Here is a 19,797-nt window from a genome sequence, read left to right as displayed (position 1 = left end):
TAAAGGAACTGTGATACATCTCTCTCCACCCCAAACACCCATCATAATTATTTGACAAAACAGCACATTTAGAAAGATCTTAACAGACATTCTCTCTTGTTTCTTTTACAGCGAAACAAGACATCCATTTAGGCTGGGATTTCAAAGAGGCATAAAGAGAAGGCAATTATTTGGGGATAGTTAAGCCTATGAAGATATCCATACATGTCTCCCTCCTGGATACTGAATCCATATTGCATATCCATATCCTATTTTCTACCTGGGAAGAAAAGATGAAAGGCCATGGTAATATGCAAACCTGAGTATTTCCCTCCTCTCGTAGGTATTAGTACAAAACAAGGTTCCAGAAAAACAGGCAGGGAATTTGAGCCACTGGTGGGAAATGCCTTGTTATTTAAAATAAACACAATAAATGAAAATAGCTCTGGCAGATGGGTCAGAATACTTTAACTATTCACAAATGCCAGCTTTAGTACACAAAATACCTACTTTGTGCTGCCATTCTGAAGCTTCTTCTTCCTTCTTTTTCTTGGCCTCCTCCAAAAGTGCAATCTTAGCAGTGAATTCAGCAAGTTCTGCTGCCTAGGGAACAAGAAAGAAAAAAGCAACCTCACATAATGGTTTGCAATACAGATGAACCCAGGTTGCCATCTGGTGATTTCAGTCCAGTTATAAAATTGTCTGCATCGTACATGACTTCTTTAGAATCAGAATGTGACCTGCACATGGGCGTTTTGGAGGCATTACCGAAAGTATTACCTATATATTAAGTCAGTATATTTTATAAAAAAAAGTCGTATAAAGCATATTTTCTTAGGCATAATGCAACGAACTGGCAACCATTCAAACTAAAATAGCTAGACCAAAAAGAAACAATTTTTAAAAAAAAACTCAAGATGGTAAGGAGCCAGGAAGGCTTCCTTGGGAAAAGGAAGGTACAGCGCCATTAGTGAGATAGCAGCATAATGTAATTTAAGGAGTATTTGAATCTCATAGACTACTAGACAATGGATTTACTGGTTCAAATATGGGAAAATCCAACATTAATCCCCCTCTCCGAGTACATCTCAACAGGAGGAGCAACTACATTCATCTATGGTTTTGTGTGCAAGTGGCATCATGAACTTGTGGTCCTGCATCGTTTACTTAAATTTTGATTCCTCCTGGGATGTATCCGTTTTAACTCTCCTCTGAAAAAACAACACAGTCCAACACAGCTTGTATGTAACTTACTAGCTGCTCCTGATTCTTCATTTGGTCGGCAGCCTGTTTTGCCAGTGCAGATTTTGCCTCTTCTGCAGATCTACGTTCCTTTTCCAGGCGTTCCGCTTCCTCTTTTGCTTTCTTTCGTTCCTGATCCAGCTCTAGAGCTCTTCTCGTCTGCTCTTCCAGTTCTGTGAAATGGTTATAAAAGAAGACCAAATGTCTCAACAACATAGCCAGATTTTATCCCTTCAGATTAACTACCCAAAAACAGTGTTATACCAAAATGAACCATCTACAAGTGCAAGGATTGCCCTGAATCGTCAAAACTTTAAAGATTTTCAAGACTGCATAAATTCAGTCTCACATTGCTTTTTAAAGAGCAGAAGCAGGTGTAGATTTAACATCTTTTGGCTGAGATTACCTAGGACCTGTTTGCACAGCAGCTCAAACATGACAGATTATAATCTAAGGCAAACTTTACACTGCAATGGGCTATTTCAATGTTTTCTCTATTTTATGCTGCTAGTGAGGAGCTTGTGCATCTAAAACAATGCACAGACATGCTTTCTAAAAAAAAAAATTTTACAACTCAAAAGGACTTTGCATTCATGCAAATCTACTAACCGTCAAAACTGTCAACAGTTATGGTACGAGGAAAGGATAAAAGCAAAAGAAAGCCCAAGAGCAAGCCGGTTCACCAAAGACATAGCAACCCAAATGGCTGAGTAAGAGGTGTACACACACACACACACACACACACACACGAACTATAGCAGATCTGGAGACTCTAAAGAGCCAATGGCAGTCAGTCCTGGGCTAAATGGGCAAATACTCTGACCTGGTGTAAGGCAGCTTTCCATGTTCCTTCCAAGGGTTGCAAAAATGCTTCCAATTTTTAGACACCTGCATGCAATTTTAAAAGCACCAGCTCTGCACTTGCTGCTTGAAAAACGTTTCAGAATTCTTAGGTGCCTTCTTTGTGATTCTGCCAAATGTTCTGGCTTGAAATATGCAAGCCTCAGGCTCAGCTATTCATATTCCCTTCCTGACCTCTTGGTTTGGACAAACCCATAGCGGCCAGTAAGTCTGAATCAGCAACATATAGATTACATTTGCCTTCTGTGGGTGGGTACTTTAGGTTCCCAGGCACCTTTAATTACATTGTTTATTTCTTGAAGCACACTAGCAGCTCTTACACAGCAAACAGTTTGGGGAATTGTTGCCTCCAGCACCTTCTACAAGCCATTTTTTAAAAAGAGACAGACAAACGTTTAAATATTGCAAAGAACTGGTTCACTATAAGGAACCAATAAAAATTAAAATAATGCTGGCTATTCTTTTGTCCAATTATGTTACAAGGTGCAATCCTATGCATGTTTAGACAGAAAGAAATCCTACAACTTCTAGCATTTTCCGGCCAGCATGTCTGGCTGGGGCATGGTGGAAGTTTTAGGACTTTTTCTGTCTAAACATGCATAGGATAAAGACTCATTATGGCTTTACAAGTCATATCATAGGACAGTTGTGCTACAATCCAGAAAAATCAAGAACAAAAAAGTTAAATGGCGGTAGCAGGAAAATGTAGTGTGAAATCCTGTAAAGAAACCAGAAACTACTACATTTAACAATATAAATATTTATTTTTTAAAGATTAGAAATGCTCCAGAAGTAAATCCAATTTGACTGTACTTTTCCAGCAGATTGGAATATAGAGCACCTCACTATGGGTGGGGATTTATACTCATACTTCTTTCATGCTTCCTTCTTTGCCATTTGCCCCTTTGCTTTCTTTCTCTCCTTTGGAGGTGTTTTCTCCATAAAAACTTCTATTACTGTTTTAGATATCTGACCTACACGGATCAGATGAAGATCACTATTTTAGAAGTAAACTTATAATTCAAATAGGCTTCTTTCAGTTTTACTGAAACTGTGGCTTATAGACAAATATATTTCTTCTCAGTAAGATAGTAAATAATTCAAAACCTAAAACTTAATGCAAACCCATGGAAGAATATCATATGAAGTGTTTACCACTGCATAGCTGAATTTATTTTGATCTAAGCAGCTAATGTCTTTTAAAAGTTAACGTCCAGAATCAGGATTAGACATTGTAAATTCTTACTCTTCACAATGGCACACAAAGCCTTTGCACTACTGTCCATAAATCACACTCAAACAAAAGAGCAAAATGTTGCTATTAAAAATAATATGCACATCAAATTCAACTGTTACTAAGCTAGTGGTCAACTTTCTAATATTAACTCTGAATACAACATATCACATTGCCTTCTAACACACAACATTTATCAAAGGAAGTAAATGTAATGCAATTACTCACCTTTTTGGGCCTTCATTGTTTGTTCTTCAATTTGTCTTAGCCGTTCGATCAATTCTTCCTTTTCACGCTCTATTTGCTCCTTCTCTTTTTCTGCTATTTCCCTTTTCTTTTTCTCATTCTCTAGTTGTGCCCTAAATTAAAGAGATGTAAGAATAGCAGAGCAGCTTAATCTTAAATTATGGTCCATAAGTAAGTCCATTTATTCAAACATGCCAAGTTGATCCCAACAACATCAATGCAATCCTATGCGTGTTTGGACAGGAAAAAAAGTTCTACAACACCCCAGCATCCTTCAGCTAGGAGCTGTATGACTTTTGTTTGTCTAAACATGCACAGGGTTGCACCCTAAGTGATATACTGGGGGAAACCCTACTGCAATAAACCAGGTTTGTTCTGGCAGATTTCAAAGTTATATCCTAAATGTCTAAAAGAACCAAATCGCAGTGTGACGACCAGGATGGAAATTGAAATGAAAAGTTATTATTTAATATATTTCTCAGCTGTCTTCCAATACTGAAGACTTCCCAAGTTGACTTACAATATAAAACAGTGAAGTTGGACTTACCATGAAGGTTTTTCTGGTTAGTGTGGAGAAGAGCTGGCAGGAAAGGGTCAATGCCCTCTTCTGTGGAAGGCAGGCTAAACATTTAGATAACTTTGGGAAGGGGAAAATCCCCTCAGTCTCCAGACTTGAATTAAGCTATCAAACTCTAGCTAGAACATAAGGCAAAGAAGTAGGATCCAATAAAGGAAAGAAAACATAGAGAGAGAGGGAGGGAGGGAGAGAGAGAAGAACAGCTTCCAGCAGAGTCCCTAACGAGTGGGCTTACTGTGTGAATGTAATACATACTCTCTCAACCTACACAGTGGCTCAGTTCAGACAACACCTTAGTCAACGCAGTGTGAAAACTCCAGTCAATGGTTGAGTTTTTAGGAAGTACTCCCCACACAACATGTTCTAACTCCACCGTTGTGTGACTGTGGGCTACTGTGGAGTTGAGTAAAATCCACTGTGATGTTTGATTGACCGTTCCTCTACACCCTATTTCCTTCCCTGGTCCTCCTGCAAAACCAGCAATCCCAGTGCCTCTCCTTTTGCCGCTCTTGCCAGGGAACTCTGTAGCCAGTGGAAAAAGTCAACTCAACGCAACAGAAAATTCCACAGAGCCTACCACACAACACAACAGTTTGCAGAAACTCTCTTCTGCACAGCATAATATTCAGCGTGGAGCATTTTCCAAAAAACTCCACCATGGGGTGGAGTTTTCCTGCCAGACCACACATGTCTCAATAGTGGTGTAAAAACTCCATTGTAGGCTTCTAAAACCACCATTGAGAAACGTGTTGTCTGAACTGAGCCAGTAAAAAATTCCTGTACGTTCTGGGCAGGGCTACCTGTTCCACTATTCATTGACCACTTCACGAGGACATCCAAATGCAGTATCACTGTATGGGTAGGTGAAAAAGTTGCTGCAGCACCATTCATCCAAAGAAAGCTTCTGAAGATGTGCATTTATATATGTTGTAATGTCAAATGTAAGTTGGAGGAGTCGCCCAGGAGGCTGCCCTGCATGTGTCCTCCAGAGGAGCATTAATATACAGGGCTGCCAATGTTGGGAGGAGGAGGAGGAAGGGGGGAAGGAAGGAAGGAAGATGCCCAGAAACAGGGGCCAGGACTAAACAGCATTCCATGACCTAACAGCTTATGGTGGCCCTGCTGACCTTCCTCCCTTAGTTCTCCACCTTTACAAGACATGGATAAGGCAGGCATCTGAACACTGGGACTCTCAAGAATGTCTGATGTAGATGGTGCTTACAACCATCAAGTTTATGTCCCCTCCTTTCCCAGTGGAGCAATGGATTCAGGCAAAAATTGGGGAGCACAACCTCCTGGGCTCAATGCAATGCCAAACTGACCTTAGGTATGAAACTGGAGTCACCGAAGAAGGAACACACAGAGAGCTCCTGACTCTCCCACCCTCCTAGCTAAAATCAAAGTCACCAGAAAGTTGGCCTTCCAACTAAGGTACCCAAGAAGTACCAAACACAAAGTCTCAAATGGAGGCTCCGTTACAGTAAGTCTGTAAGGGAGGGGGAAGAGCAAGGCACTGGAGAAGAAAATTCTTGACTTGCAGGTGACTGGAAAGAGAAAGCACTCCATAAGTTTTCAGGACATTCCTGATGATTACAGCCTGCTTTTAAGGGAATTTGGGGCAAAGCTGTTATTTAGCCATGTCTATAGAAAGGTAAGAATATCTGGCACCTGAGCTCTGCTTGGGAACACCTCCTGTCACTTACACCATCGTTGGAGGACTTTACATGTCATCTCACAGATGCAGGCCTTTATGGGAGGCTAAAATGGTTCAAACAACCTCTGGAAGAACTCCTGTTCAACCACCAAATGCACAGTTGGAACCAGCCTGTGTCTGGATGCAGAATCTGTCTTTAGGAAATCAGTTCCAGGTGCAATGGCAGTCCCCAAGGAGGACTCACACTGAGATCCATCAGTTCTGAAAAACAGGTTCCCCTGGGCCAAAGGGAAGGGGCGTCCTTGCAGTGTAAGTGAGAGGTAGGAAGATGTAAAAGCCACCAGGGCCACTGCATCAATGGCCTCTGCTTTTGATACCTTGAGAAGTTCTGCTTTGGTGATTGAGATACTACTGGGAAGATCCTGATACTTTACAGGGACAGTTCCATCATCATGTGTTTTAAACCCCTTATTTGGTTTTGGTACCATAGGAGGAACCACTGTAAGAATCTCACCTAGGACACTGACTTGGTGGCTGCAATCATGGATCATGACTGAAGAGTCTGAAGTGCAAGGGAGGAAGGGGAATTCCGCTTCTGAGAACTGTTGGGACCCATGACACATACCATATACCACTTTCATTGTGTTATATCCTGGTTGGTGTGGCTCCTGCCTTTTATATACCACTTTCATACTGCAATATCCTGCTTGGTGTAGATGAGGCCCAAGCCTAACTTGGGACCAGCAGATCAACCCTATAGTTCAGAGAGCCAAGACTGAGGGTCTGCTCCCCTTACACAATGACAAGTTATTTACATGTTTGGCCCTGCCTTCTATGAAAGAAAGAGTTGACCCTTTTCTGCTTGTTCTACTCTCTCGCTAACTGAGAACAGAACATGCGAACCACTTTAGATGAAGATCAGCTTAATGCAGCAATATGTAAATGCTTCTAATTTTATACACACAACTACCAAGAGAACACCAATCTGCTTGGTACCACATAACCTTGGAATGTTGGCCGAGGGGTCACCTCTATTTTATGATATGGATTAGATTAGGCACATCATAAAGCAACAATGTTCAATCTGATCCTACACTTAAGTTGAAGTATATATAATATCAAAATGGCACTTACATATCAATATTCAGCTTACCTATTACAGGATCTTCTGAAGTCACAGTGGGAATATGTGGTAAACATGCCAGTACAAGCAGTTTGTTTTTCCCCAAAGCATCAGGACTCTAGCACAGTCCAATTAGAGGCAGCCTGTTCTCACTACACTTTGCTGGAGGACAAATCCTGTTGTGGAACACGGCTGGAAAAGCACATGAGCTTTCATAGCTACTACCCAGGGCCAAAAAAAATAAGGATTTTTAATAAATATCCTTCCCTTCTCCCTATATAATCCATGTCATTGTCCGGAACTGTATAAGTCTTGTATAAAAATACAAATAAAGCTCCCAATCAACAATAGTTTGCACTGTTTGGCACTGATTTAATAAAGGGCAATCGCTCACTATTTTCAGAGTATTCTCTCCACAAGAGCAAATAGAGCCTAAGCCAATCGTTCTTTTCCTCATTAGGTCAGTTTCTATTTGATATGTGCTAAACAGAGCCATGAAAACAGTTCTAAATACCAAGAGAACACCAATCTGTTCATAGGTCATCTGTATCATACCTTTCCATTTGTTTTTGGTGTTTTTCTTCCCTAGCTTGGGCCTTCATCTGTTGAACTTCAATTGTATCTGGCTTCCTCCTTCTCATGTATAGCTCATGGTTTCCCATGCACAGTGCCAATATCCGCTTATTAATTCTCAGGCGTGGTGCATAAAACACAAAATCCTAAAGAAAAATATTTTAAGTTATTGCAATCCCATTTATATTTTAGAAACATATAGGTTTATGAAGAACACAGACATACCAGCTTCTTAAATGAGATTCCTAGTTAAGTCTAACCACCCCTTAATGAAGCACCAGTCCTTAGCTGTTCCAAAACAGAACAATAAATGACCTAGAAATAGCCGCAATCAGTGACAAAACCAAGTTTGCAAAGAACACCAAACTGCTAAGGATGTTAAAATCCCAACCAGACTGGGAAGAGCTCCAAAAGGATCTCTGAACTAAATGACTGTGCAGCAGACAGGCAGAAGGAATTCAGAAGGATTTGGGAAATTACATACACTAGAGACAGAAAGAAAACTTCACATATAGACTTCAGGGTTTGATTTGGATGTAACTACGCTGAAACGTATCTTGACTCATGGTCGGAAACTCTAACGAAAAACAACAACAACTTAGTATAATGCTGCACTGAAAAGGCAAGTTCCACCAGGCTGAGCTGAGAGAGATAGGAGGGAAAGCAGGGTCAATCCACCAGTCCTGCTGAAGGCCACAATCATGAAGGCGCCTCCTCTCTCCACTGTCACCAGCAGCAGCCATTCTAGCAGACTGTACTCAGGGAGTGGTGAGACTATTCCACCAGCTCTGCTGAAATAATTGTGTTTCCCTCTTCATTCCCCATTCCCTTTTTCCTCGTGTGTCATGTCATTTTAGACCGTAAGCCTGCAGGCAGGGATTGTCTGGTGGTTTGTAAGCCGCTCTAGGAGCCTTTTTGGCGGGGGAGTGCCCGCAAAATACTTAAAATAAATAAATGAGAATTGAACAGGAAAGTAGTAAACCTATTGTGTAGGTGCATTTTAAAATACCAAGTACATTTTAGAAAGAATACTGGATCCAGAAAAGGTAGAGGCAATTCAAGGGATTGGAGCATCTTGCCTATGAGGAAAACGAAAAGAGGCTGAGTGTTCTTAGTTGTTGTTTTTTTGGTGGGGGGGGAATGAGTAAGGTTTCTAAAATCATTAATGGTGTAGTGAGAGAGGGGAATTCTGTTGTACTAGAATTGTACTAGAATTCAGATATATCCAATTCGGCAGTCAGTTCAAGATGCCTATTTACTATTGTGATAGAATTCACTATCACAAGACGGAAATGCTAAGGTTTTGATAGACCTATTTTCCATCAATGTGTACAATTCTAAGCTAGCGGCTATTGACCATAACAACAAAATGGATCCTGTAAACATGGAATTATCACCACCACCACATCTATTTGTGCACTCCCAAGGACATTTTGAAGGCCATTCCTGATAACAGATTGCTGGAATAGATCTAAGACTGGATCCAACAAGGCCTTATGACCTTATTTCAATACCAAAGGAATTCAATTACATTTTATTTGCACCAAACCACATTTACTGCCTTATTAAGTCAATTTGCTTTGTAACATTTATTTATTTTATTTTATTTATTGCATTTATATACTGCCCATTAGCCGAAGCTCTCCGGGCTGTTCACATTGAAATGAAAGTGGCAGACAATAGCAGGGGACTGTGGACAAGGAGGCATGGAATTAGTTCCAACTCTACTGGGAAAGATTGTCACTCAGGGCAAAAATAAGTAAAACCAGTAAGTGGAAAAAATCCAACATAAATATTGTACAATAATTAAGAAAGGAAATCAGTGAGGGAAGGGATACAGATTTGGCCTATAACAATCTCTGGCTTAAACAAGATTTACTTACGGGGGCCTTTTTATCGATGGGCTTTATCACAAACTTTTTGTCATTAAATGAAATGTTCCTGATTTCACTCCAAGGAAATCCAATTTTGGGAGTCAACCTTTCGTAAAGAGGAAAAATCGTTTAATAAAATGGCAAACACACACCTTTTGAAAAAAACAAAACAACCACCCATAAACACAGAAGGACCAAAGTAATCTCATCCACCTCTGTCAAAAAGGCAGGACCACCCACATTCCTTTCCTCCACCAGATTAATTTCCACAGCTCAGATTCTCCTCGAAGGGTATATTTTTAAAATATATACAGAACCTTATTAAGAAGAGCAATCCTTGACCAGTATTTCAGGAACACTGAAATAGTACTACTTACTTGTCATCATGTTCATAAATATTCAAACCCAAAGCATCGACACCAAGCCACAACTCAGTTCCCTTTTTGTTCTTTATTTCAAAATAGTTGACTCCGTACATTTCCAAATCTTGTGCAATTTTGAGGTATTCCATCATAGAATCTTCCCTGATAATGGAAAACATAATTTAAACCACATAAAATGCAAGTCTATCTTACTGTAAAGACTGAAACGGTCATGGGCCCAACCATGCAAAAGTCTCACTGCAAGAGATGGATGCAAAACGTGTAAATACATCCTTGCATCTGTTGAGAACAATGAGATTTGCAGACCCAGTCTTATTCATGCTTTTTTGGAAGTTACTCCTACCGACTTGAAGGGGTCTCTCTTGGCAAATAAATGGAGATGGAATTGTAGCCCTAACTGAGGCCAATTACTAGCAAGCCATATGTGTCATTATAATTTTATACAGATTTAAATTAGAATCAGGAAAAGGTGATAAAAAACCTAACCTAGTTATATACAAGAATGAACTAAAATCCCTCTTTGGAGTAACATGTTTCAGCTAGACCAACAAGCAACACTGTTTTTGTCTGTAGGAATAAGGTAAGGGGTAAACAAAAGCAAGCTAATTTCAAAGGAGAAGGACTACAGCTATACTGGGGAAATTACCTTAGCATCCCTCTGTGTTCCTCATGCCAATTCTGTATTCTTTCTTCCCACTGCTCTTTTGTCAATTTATGCTGTTCCAAGACACTGTAAAGATAAGGATCATCATAAAATGTTTATCTGATATTTCTACACAAAACCTGCACTATCAATTTAGGCAATTCTGTACAGCACCATGTACATTGATGGTGCTATATAAATAATAATAATAATAATAATAATAATAATAATAATAATAATAATAATTGAGTCAGCAACAACAAATAGCATGTGAGAGGAATCTGAAAAGCTCTCAGAGTATATTTAGCCTAGAAAAAACTTGGAACAATTGCTAACATTTGAAAACAAATAATGGGGAGAGTATGAATCAAGTTGTTTAAAACAACAACAACAACAACAACAAGTCCTTCAATAAGAAAAAAATCAGTAGTCCAAAAGGACATTCACCCATTTTTAAAGCTTGGTAAAGAACTAAAAAAAGTCTGCCTGATCTATCCCATGCCTTCAACTCTACTTCCAGTTCTTGAAATCCCAGTTTTCTTGTATTTATTTTAATGAGGAAGCTACATCCCACCCTTCCACAGCACTCAGAGCATATTACAATGATTTAAAAACAATAAAATCCCTCTCATTAACACTATAAAAATAGTAATGAAAACAGGAACAGATACACAATGTAAGAGCAATCTCTGCTGAGCTTTATAACTAATCACTGACTGTATCTTTCCTCTATAAATGCAAAACAATTTACTGGCATGACTGATTAACAATAACATTAGTAAATAGCAGCTACCATTAACTCTTCACTTAAGATGGTAATATTGGATCAAAGCTTGGCCCTTCTGACCATTGGACTGACTAGTTAAGCTTGCTAGTTTTCCTTTTGGAAAGTTTAATTATTAAAGAATCCTTGCTTAGATGAAGAAATGAATATTTTTAAATTGCCAAGTTGTGTAGCCAATAGCAATGGATAACATTTGAAGTTTGGTTTGCTTCCCTGCCTGCATAATACTTGTGAGATCAGTGTTAAAGGTTCCCTTCTAACTTATCTAAATTTGGTGTTCTCTCATCTTAAAAGAGGTGAAAATTGTGTCAGTTATATTAAACATTTGCAGTTCTCCGACAGATGAAATGCCATTCACAAACATCACTGAGGAGTGCATGCTTTAGTCTTACCTTAAGCACTAACTCGAACAAAGATATGGTTCACAAATAACTATAACCCATGGTTTGATCCATAGGTTGATGAATTTTCAGTTGCTGTGATGAGCAAACTCAGCCACACCAACAAACCATGGTTTGTTAATCACAAACAACCCAAAAAGAAAAGCCATGATTTGTTGTTGGGTTGTGAACTCTGGTTGTTTAAACCATGGGTGGTTTTATATGTGAACCAGGAACTGTGTGTTGTTCAGGTGTTATTTCACAAGGCTACAGAGGTGGCAGGCAAGAGTGGTCATAAAAACCAGCCACTCTATATACCAGTACTACAGCGCCACAAAGGTATTTGGGATACAAGGAGAAAGCAGGTGAAGGAGGTGGGAAACAAACAACTCAGAGATTGAGAAAACAAACCATGGTTTGTTCAATCATTTGCCATGGTTTGTTCAATCATTTGCCCAGGTTGAGCAACAAAACATGGGTTAACCATGGGTTAAATAAGCCATGGGCTAGCTTTATGTGTGAACCAGGTTATTACCTTGTATCACTTAGGCCACCAGGCATGCTTTAATATTAAACTGATGTGCTATACCGCAACAGAGTTTCCAGACTTTTGATGTGGCATAGTGGTTTCTTACCGCTGGGGAAGAAGTCTGTCATTGGCCAAATATCCTAGCTTATGTACTTCCTTATTGTAATCAGTATACTTTGCTTGAACAGCATAAGAAGCAAGCAGAACAGCAGTTTCAGGTGGACAATAGATTTCATCATTTAAGATGGCTTCTTTGACTTGGAGAAAAAACAGTCTTTGGGTTATTTCTTGGATCAATTCTTCAGACACATCCTCAGGAAAAAATTTTGCCCTGAATTTGAATTGAAGAGGATTTTCTTTTCTTACATCTTGCTGTGTTACCTAAAATGGAGTTTTTAGAAAGGTAAAGAGAACATAAGAATATCAGGAAAAGCAATCTAGTCACTGGTTGTTACATACTGTAATTCAACTCTAGAAAGCACAACACTGAAAGACTTGTGATTCACACAGACATCTAAATAATTAATTGGGAATTAGGAAAACACGACAGCTTTCAGAGGCTACATAAAACCATTTAAAGTCCTTATTGTATTCTTGTGTTACTTCAACTTTCATTATACAAATTCAGTTCTGAAAACCTAACTATATATAGTTTGGGTTCAAGATTGATTTTCACTAAAGCCAACTTGCATTCACAAAGATATACATGACACATGGCTGTAGTTTTAGAAGTTTACCAGCAGAAAGTGTTTTTTTTTTTTTGCATGAACTTGCCAAATGAGCACTGTATATACCAGACTTCCCAAACTGAACACATTAATTGATAACTGGCAAACTTCAAATTAATATTTCATATAGCATTGAGAAGTTTACCAAGAACTGCACAAAAATGTAAAAACCAATTGCTTTCATTTTGACACTCCGTCTCCTCAAAGATCTCAAAACAAGTAAAGGGTTAAAAGACAAAGACATCTCGAACACTTGTCCCACAGGAAAATTGGCAGAGCACCTGCTCATAGGTTATTCATTCTCCTCTCCTCATCCCACCCCCAACTCCACCCCACCCCACAAGACATCCACAGCAAGCACAAGCACTGGAGAGAGAAGTATTTAACCAAACCAGGAGATCCAACATTATAAGGACATAGAGCCTGGGAAATCAACCAGGTGTAGGGGGCATGTTTCAACCAATGGCCCCGGGAAAGTATTAGGGGGTGAATTAGGATCTGTGTTTGAGAAATCTGTTTCTGAATGGAAAAAGGAATGCAGGTTGCATATTATTACAGTACTTCAGGTTGCATATTATTAGAGTACAAAATATTACCGAGTAGTAGTCCATGGAAAACAAATTCAGAATCCACAAATTTGTTTTCCATAGAAATAGACTGTCATGCCAGGAATAGGGCGAATAGAAATGAGATCATATACTCTAGAATTTATTTTTAACAGTTCAGAACAAGGTTTCTTTACGGTTGGCCAACATAAAACCCAAGAAAAAAAATGGGCATCATATCTAGTATTTAAATTAGCATGGCTTGCAACATAGCCTTCACACTTTGCGATTATTACGTTTTCACAAATCACCTACAATGCACAATTGAATCTTTATATCAAATTGAATGGTTCTGAACTGAATACAAATAGTACAACATTACCTTTTTATTCAACTTCAACCAAGTTGAGTATCCTTTGCTGTCCACATACTGCAGTCCAAAAAACCAGACTTCCCGTAGGCCAACAGTTTTTACAACCTTAAAAAGAAGTACATCTATATTAATCACATTAAAATTTGACAATTAAATTTCAATTGTATTATCAAGGGAACCCAGATGTTCTTTGATTAGCCTCTTTCTTCAAGGAGAAAAACCCAAGCCATAACAGACTAAGGAAAGCTAGAACTTGGGAAGAGAATCTCAAATACAGCAAAAGAGAAGGGCATTAAGGTAACACACACCCAGAACAGCAAATGGCTGGCCGACAACATAGCAATGCAGTTCATATAGGGCAACCTATCCCAACATGGTGTTCTCAAGATATTTTGGATGAGAACGCCCAGCATTCTTGACCATTAGCCATGCTGGCTGGGGCTGATGGGAGCTGGTTCAAACGTCTGGAGGACATTAGGTTGAGGAAGGCTATTGCAGGGCAAGAAATAACACAGTGGCAAACCATTTTGCCGTAAGTAGTAACATCCAAAGTTTGAATATGTACAATGGGCTTCCCATTAAAAAGCCACAATTCCATGAAGCCAGTGTACTGTTTAAGCCAGGTCACCAGTACCTACAAATGCACAATTAGCAGCTAAGGATTCAGAATCTGGAAAACTAATGCCACTAGGAACCTTGTACTCATAAGTCTTGGTATGATTTTTCATGAGTTTTATATTTAAAAAAATCACAGAAAATGGGACAGAATGGACTTACAATTGAGCACATGCAAAACCTTTACAAAGCAGCTCATTCCTAGCCATTACATCTCATCCACAGTTTAAAACTAAGTGTTGTGTTTTGAATTTTCACCATTCAGTTTCACTGGATGAGCCTTATATTAGGAGAGAGAGTAAAATCTTTCTATTCATTTTCTCTATATGAATAAAGATTCACTTAGGGTTGATGAAACCAGAGAAATTTAATATTCAAGTGTGCAGTTCAGCTGTTATTTGAGCAGCATAGAAAACCAGCTTCTACAAAGTGATTAAATCTCTCCCCACCCCCACAACTTACTTTTCAAGTTTGAAAACATGTTGTGTGCATATATTCATAGCCTCTTTTTTTTTTTGTAAGAATCAGAAATATGCAAATTTATGAAAAAGGACACTGAGATAGTTTTAAATAAGAATATAAAATATATAACACATTGGGAAATGACTGTGTTGCACTAGAGCCACCTTCCGAATCTGATTCCCCTCCAGAAGGTTTGGACTATAACTCCCAGAAGTCCTGGTGCTCTCCAAAACATCTGGAGAGCACCAGGTTGAAGAAAGCTGAATTAGAGGATCCCACTAGTCCAATTATAGCAGCACAATATGAACTGATTTTTATTTTAAGAACAAGGAAATATCAGAAAGAGTCAGTCTGATTACACATCCATGAAAGAAAACCCTTCATACTATAAACTTATAAAACTATGAATTTGGCAAACCAGAAGTGCTAAACCAAATTCACTAATTTTCAGGTTTTATTTTAGGTAGCTAAAGCAACTTGGTCACTATTTCTCCTTTGTTTAATTTTAAATAAATAGACTACAACACTGCAAAATAGAGGTGTGCCAAATCCTAAACAAGGCAGATTCAAATTGAATCAGGGCTCTTCTAAAGCAGATCACAGACAACACGTCTCCAAAAATTGATACATTTCCCCCCCAAATTCTCCTTATAAAGAAAACACCAGAGTTGGAAGATGGGAGAGGGAGAAAAGTATAGTTTTGTCCCTGGCAGTTCTGGTGTCTAATCACAGTGAGTGGTTTCACCAGGGGTCATAGAATCATAGAATAGTAGAGTTGGAAGGGGCCTATAAGGCCACCAAGTCCAAACCCCTGCTCCAATGCCAGGGATTTAGGGGAGGGATGTTAAAGTAATATCTTGTGGGACTGATCCAATGTTCAATGCTCTTTGCTAGTTCTCCCAGGAGCAGGAAAGTTAAAATACTTTTGGTAGAGTCTGTAGGACCTAGGAGGGTGTAGCTTCAGGTGCTGGCTTACATGTTCAAATTCTTCTGCCACTATACCCTCCACATCTATCATCTACCCCATGTCCCATTGTACTTTCTATGACTCTGGTGCCAACAGAGCAGAAACAAAAAAGGCTTAAACTCTTTTTCATTAAGCATAATCCCCTGGCCTTTGCATCCATCCGTATGAAATTTTGCAGGTTTCTTGCCTAGGGACACCGCTATTACACATGTCATTTTCATACAAATTGTCAAAAAAAAATATGGATCATTTATCCCACCCACCCCAATCTAAACACTCACCTTCCACAAAGGACATTGACCAATCCGTCTGAAATTTTGCAGGTTTCTTAAATATGGCGATCTCTATGCTGTATGCCAGTTTCATAACAATAGTCCATAAAAAACATAGGCAGATAAACACATCTTTTTTGAGAAACCCCTAAACTGTAAAGACTGCTCTTGCATAAGAACTCATAAATCCATTCATCTGAAACTTGGCAGGATTGATCCCCTCAAAAGAGGCAACTATGCCTGCAATTTTCATCCAATTTGGCCGTTTCCTTCCTTTAAAAGACCAACATTTAAAGGTGTTTAGCACACATAAAAATCTGCACCTATCTGTCTGAAATTTGGCAGATGTAATCCCCTCATTAGGTGCTACTATGCCTGCAAATGTCAACTACTTCTAACAGGAAAAAAAAAGCTACAGCTGTTTGTTGATTTCCAATGAGAGCCAATAGGAGCCATGAAGATTTGGGATTTCTGACAAGACGACTAGCATCTGGTCTAAGGCTGAATCAAGTGGCTTCCAAAGACATCTTAGCTGAATTTGGCTGTTTTCCAAATCTGGTTTTCTCAATCTCTTGGGTCAGTGCAGACCCATACCGCACTTTTCCTATTTTGCTTGTGTAGGCTAAACTGCAGTTTCTGGTTTGATATCGTGGTTTATGAACAATCTGTGAACAGATTATGGTTTGAACAAACCACATTTTGCTGTATTTAGACAAACCATAAAAATTGTGATTTATTGCAGACTGCTATCAAAAGGTTTTCTCCTCATGCATAAAGGAGGCAGGAGCACATTGGTCCAAAGTCCATACTTGTTCATTCTTCTAACAAGAAACTATGGTTTGTTATGTCAGAAGTAGGCCATAGTAAAAAGGTTACCTGATCAAAAAGCTGTTTTCCTGTTGTGTTCGGTTGGATGGCAAATTCCAGCTCTGCATCCATTGTGGTAACTCTGACATTAATCTGCACAGAACAAAAAAATAAAAATAAAAATAGTTTTCATACTTTGATCAGAATTTGAATGCTAAATTATAAGTATTGATTTGATTTCTCATACATTCTCTGTAACAAAACAAAAAGAGAAGCAGTCAAATAAAAATTTGAAGAATGAAAGTCTTTTTGTACACAAAGACTTATAGTCATTGGCAGTTAAATAGATAACCTAGAATGCAACAACTGAATTCTATTACCATCTTGAAAATTATTTAATTGAGCTATCTAAGTTTACTGTAAATCTTTTCTGTTTGCAATATAATGCCTTCTGCAGAAATGTGCTTATGCCATTGTTTTTGTGGGGATGAGACAGTAGAAGATACAGCCAACTGTATATATAATATTGTGTTATTTTTTAAAATGCAAGGAATAGACCTCTTATTAGCTACTGAAAAATGCAAGTATTGCTCAATTTTATGGAAATTAGATTTGTTTCAGTCCAATGAAAGTGAGAAAATCCAAACTCTGACAGCTGAAAACAACCTAAATACTTGCTCCTTATGATTATTTGAAATACCCAATATTCTTTTGTGGCTGATTACACTTTTGTTCCATGATCTCCTAAACTTTTACTATTTAAATCAGGGGTGGGGAACCTTGTGAAGGCTGAATTATTCTGAGCAAGCATGTTGGGGGACACATGCAAGCAACGGGTGCGTCACACCTTGGATAGCCGCTTTAGAGTTCTGACAAGATCTGACTGAAACCCCCAAGCGGATTCAAAGCCCAACTAACAATGGGCAGGGCTGCACCCAAAAGTGGGTGTGGCCAGCCCACTACTGGCATGTGGCTCCAAATATGATTGCTGAGCCCCTATTAACTGATATTACTATTCCTCACTGCAATCACGGTTGCATTGGTGACGATGGGGGCATTCAAAAAACCTGAAATGGGAGGGTAGGGTTGCAGGATTTGGGAGGGGAGGGTTATCCCTTCCCTCCCCAGCACCCCCACCCAAAAGACCTCCATCCTGTAAATTCAGTGGAGGAGGGGTGACATTTTGAGGGGCTCACAAGGTTTGGAAGGGGTAGGTTAGCCTCTCTCTCCCCAATAGCACCCACCCCCAGAAATGCCTCCCACACTGCAACTGGGCTTTTCAAGTCCTCACTTGCATGTGGGAGAAAGGAGGAGAAATCATTTGTCTCCAGAAGTAAGAGCAGGGTTTCCCTGTCCCTGGTTTAAATGTGTACTAGTTCTTTTATGATAGCAAAAACAAATAAAATTGAACAGAACTGTATAAAATTTCTGAAGAACAAAATGTGATCAGTTTTTCTGCTAGATGCAGTAACTATAAAATATGCAGTTATGTAGATCACCAATATGGAGCAGCTCTGCTTCTCTTTTCTCCTTCTGCCCTACAAGTTACAGGAATCACTAACACTAGGTGATGGTTGGGAGAGCCATTTGCTGCCCTTTTGCTATTCGATCTAGCAATATTTTTATTTTGCAAGGTTTAATATTTTTATTTTGTGTTTAGTGTTTGTTAGAACATTTATTGGTTTTTATATTTACTTTTAAGCACCTTGAGACTTTAGCAACCCACACATACCTTCTATGTATATATAGTGGTTGTATCCTGCTGCTCTTTGACACATTCAAATACCTGAGCAGAACTACAGAAGTCTGAACAGAGACATTACTATTCTGAGAGAATTATGCATAAAATGAACTCTTTTGTCTTTAATTTTTGTTTGGAAAATACAAAAAAAAGCTTCTATCAATCTAAAAAAAAAAGGCTTAAAATCTAAAAACTTAAAAGTGAAATTAGGTTTCTTCTCTCCCATGCAGCCACCTCGAGTGCCATTTTTTGGTAAAAAGGCAGGGCATAAATAAAATAAAGTCATTTATTTATTTTATTTTATTTATTACATTTTTATTCCGCCCAATAGCCGAAGCTCTCTGGGCGATTCACAACATGTGACTTAATGCAGAATTACAATGTAGGCAAACATAAACAGTGGCCTAGTTTTACCATGAAAGTGCTTGTAAAATAATACTAGATATAAAATAATTTGACATCTATTATTGAAGTAGTGATCAAAAAATAAATTTCAGATTTTAGTCCCAGTACTCCAATTTGAAAACAATACGACAACTACTTCTCACTTTGAGCAATTGACATCCTTACATTAGAAATGGCACTCCAAGATGTATCTAGAAAAGGAAGCTTTTCTACAGACACATTGAAAAGAGATATTCTATACCTAAATGGATAAGAAAACACCAGCAAAAAAAATTTGTACATTTTAATGCATTTTAGTAATAATAAAAAAGTCAGACTAGTGAATGATATAGTGTAGTAAAAATAATGGAGTTGGAAAAGTAAATGCTATTCTCAGCAGGATTCAAAATATGCCTGGAGGCAAAGTCAGCCCCATGCCTCTGAGTTTGCTGAGAATGATGGCTTGCTTTGTAGGAGCAGAAGTCAAAGAAGCTTGGCTCAAAGAGATCATTTGTGTTCTACAAGGAGTGTCAAGGTTCTGCCCCCATTGTAAGTGAGACACTTTATTCTCTAATGACTCAGCAGAGTGCATGCAGGCATTGTACATACATTGTGCATTTGAACTATTTGCTACTGGCAACATTTTTGCGTCTTTAAAGTCCTGTCTTCAATATAGTTCTGGGGAGCTGTCACTGAAGGCAGTTTACTTGGTTAACAACTATGGAAATGACAGCCTACAAATTTAGCAGACTAGCATAAGCTGGTAAATTGACCCACTTTCCTGACAGAATTAGTCACAACAGTTATGGAGGGTGAACCAC

At 38.7% G+C, this 19,797-nt stretch overlaps 1 protein-coding gene across 2 annotated transcripts in view; it reads right to left on the bottom strand.

The window, feature by feature from the left end:
* Window positions 1-19,797, bottom strand: part of RDX (radixin) — a 43,320-nt gene that overhangs the window by 4,576 nt on the left and 18,947 nt on the right. Inside the window, exons 3-12 of one of the 2 annotated variants that reach the window (XM_063127075.1) lie at window positions 16,921-17,004; window positions 13,738-13,833; window positions 12,189-12,463; window positions 10,393-10,476; window positions 9,741-9,887; window positions 9,373-9,469; window positions 7,472-7,635; window positions 3,545-3,675; window positions 1,234-1,394; window positions 490-582 (exon numbers count right to left, since the gene is read on the bottom strand). In XM_063127075.1, coding sequence (XP_062983145.1) covers window positions 490-582; window positions 1,234-1,394; window positions 3,545-3,675; window positions 7,472-7,635; window positions 9,373-9,469; window positions 9,741-9,887; window positions 10,393-10,476; window positions 12,189-12,463; window positions 13,738-13,833; window positions 16,921-17,004 — 1,332 coding nt within the window. Of the gene's footprint in view, window positions 1-489; window positions 583-1,233; window positions 1,395-3,544; window positions 3,676-7,471; window positions 7,636-9,372; window positions 9,470-9,740; window positions 9,888-10,392; window positions 10,477-12,188; window positions 12,464-13,737; window positions 13,834-16,920; window positions 17,005-19,797 lie in introns of those variants that run through there. The other variant, XM_063127076.1, reaches the window with a different exon arrangement.

Source organism: Elgaria multicarinata, chromosome 5 (assembly GCF_023053635.1).
Source record: "Elgaria multicarinata webbii isolate HBS135686 ecotype San Diego chromosome 5, rElgMul1.1.pri, whole genome shotgun sequence".
Taxonomy (NCBI): Eukaryota; Metazoa; Chordata; class Lepidosauria; order Squamata; family Anguidae; genus Elgaria; species Elgaria multicarinata.
This window is presented reverse-complemented; position numbering and strand designations above follow the sequence as displayed.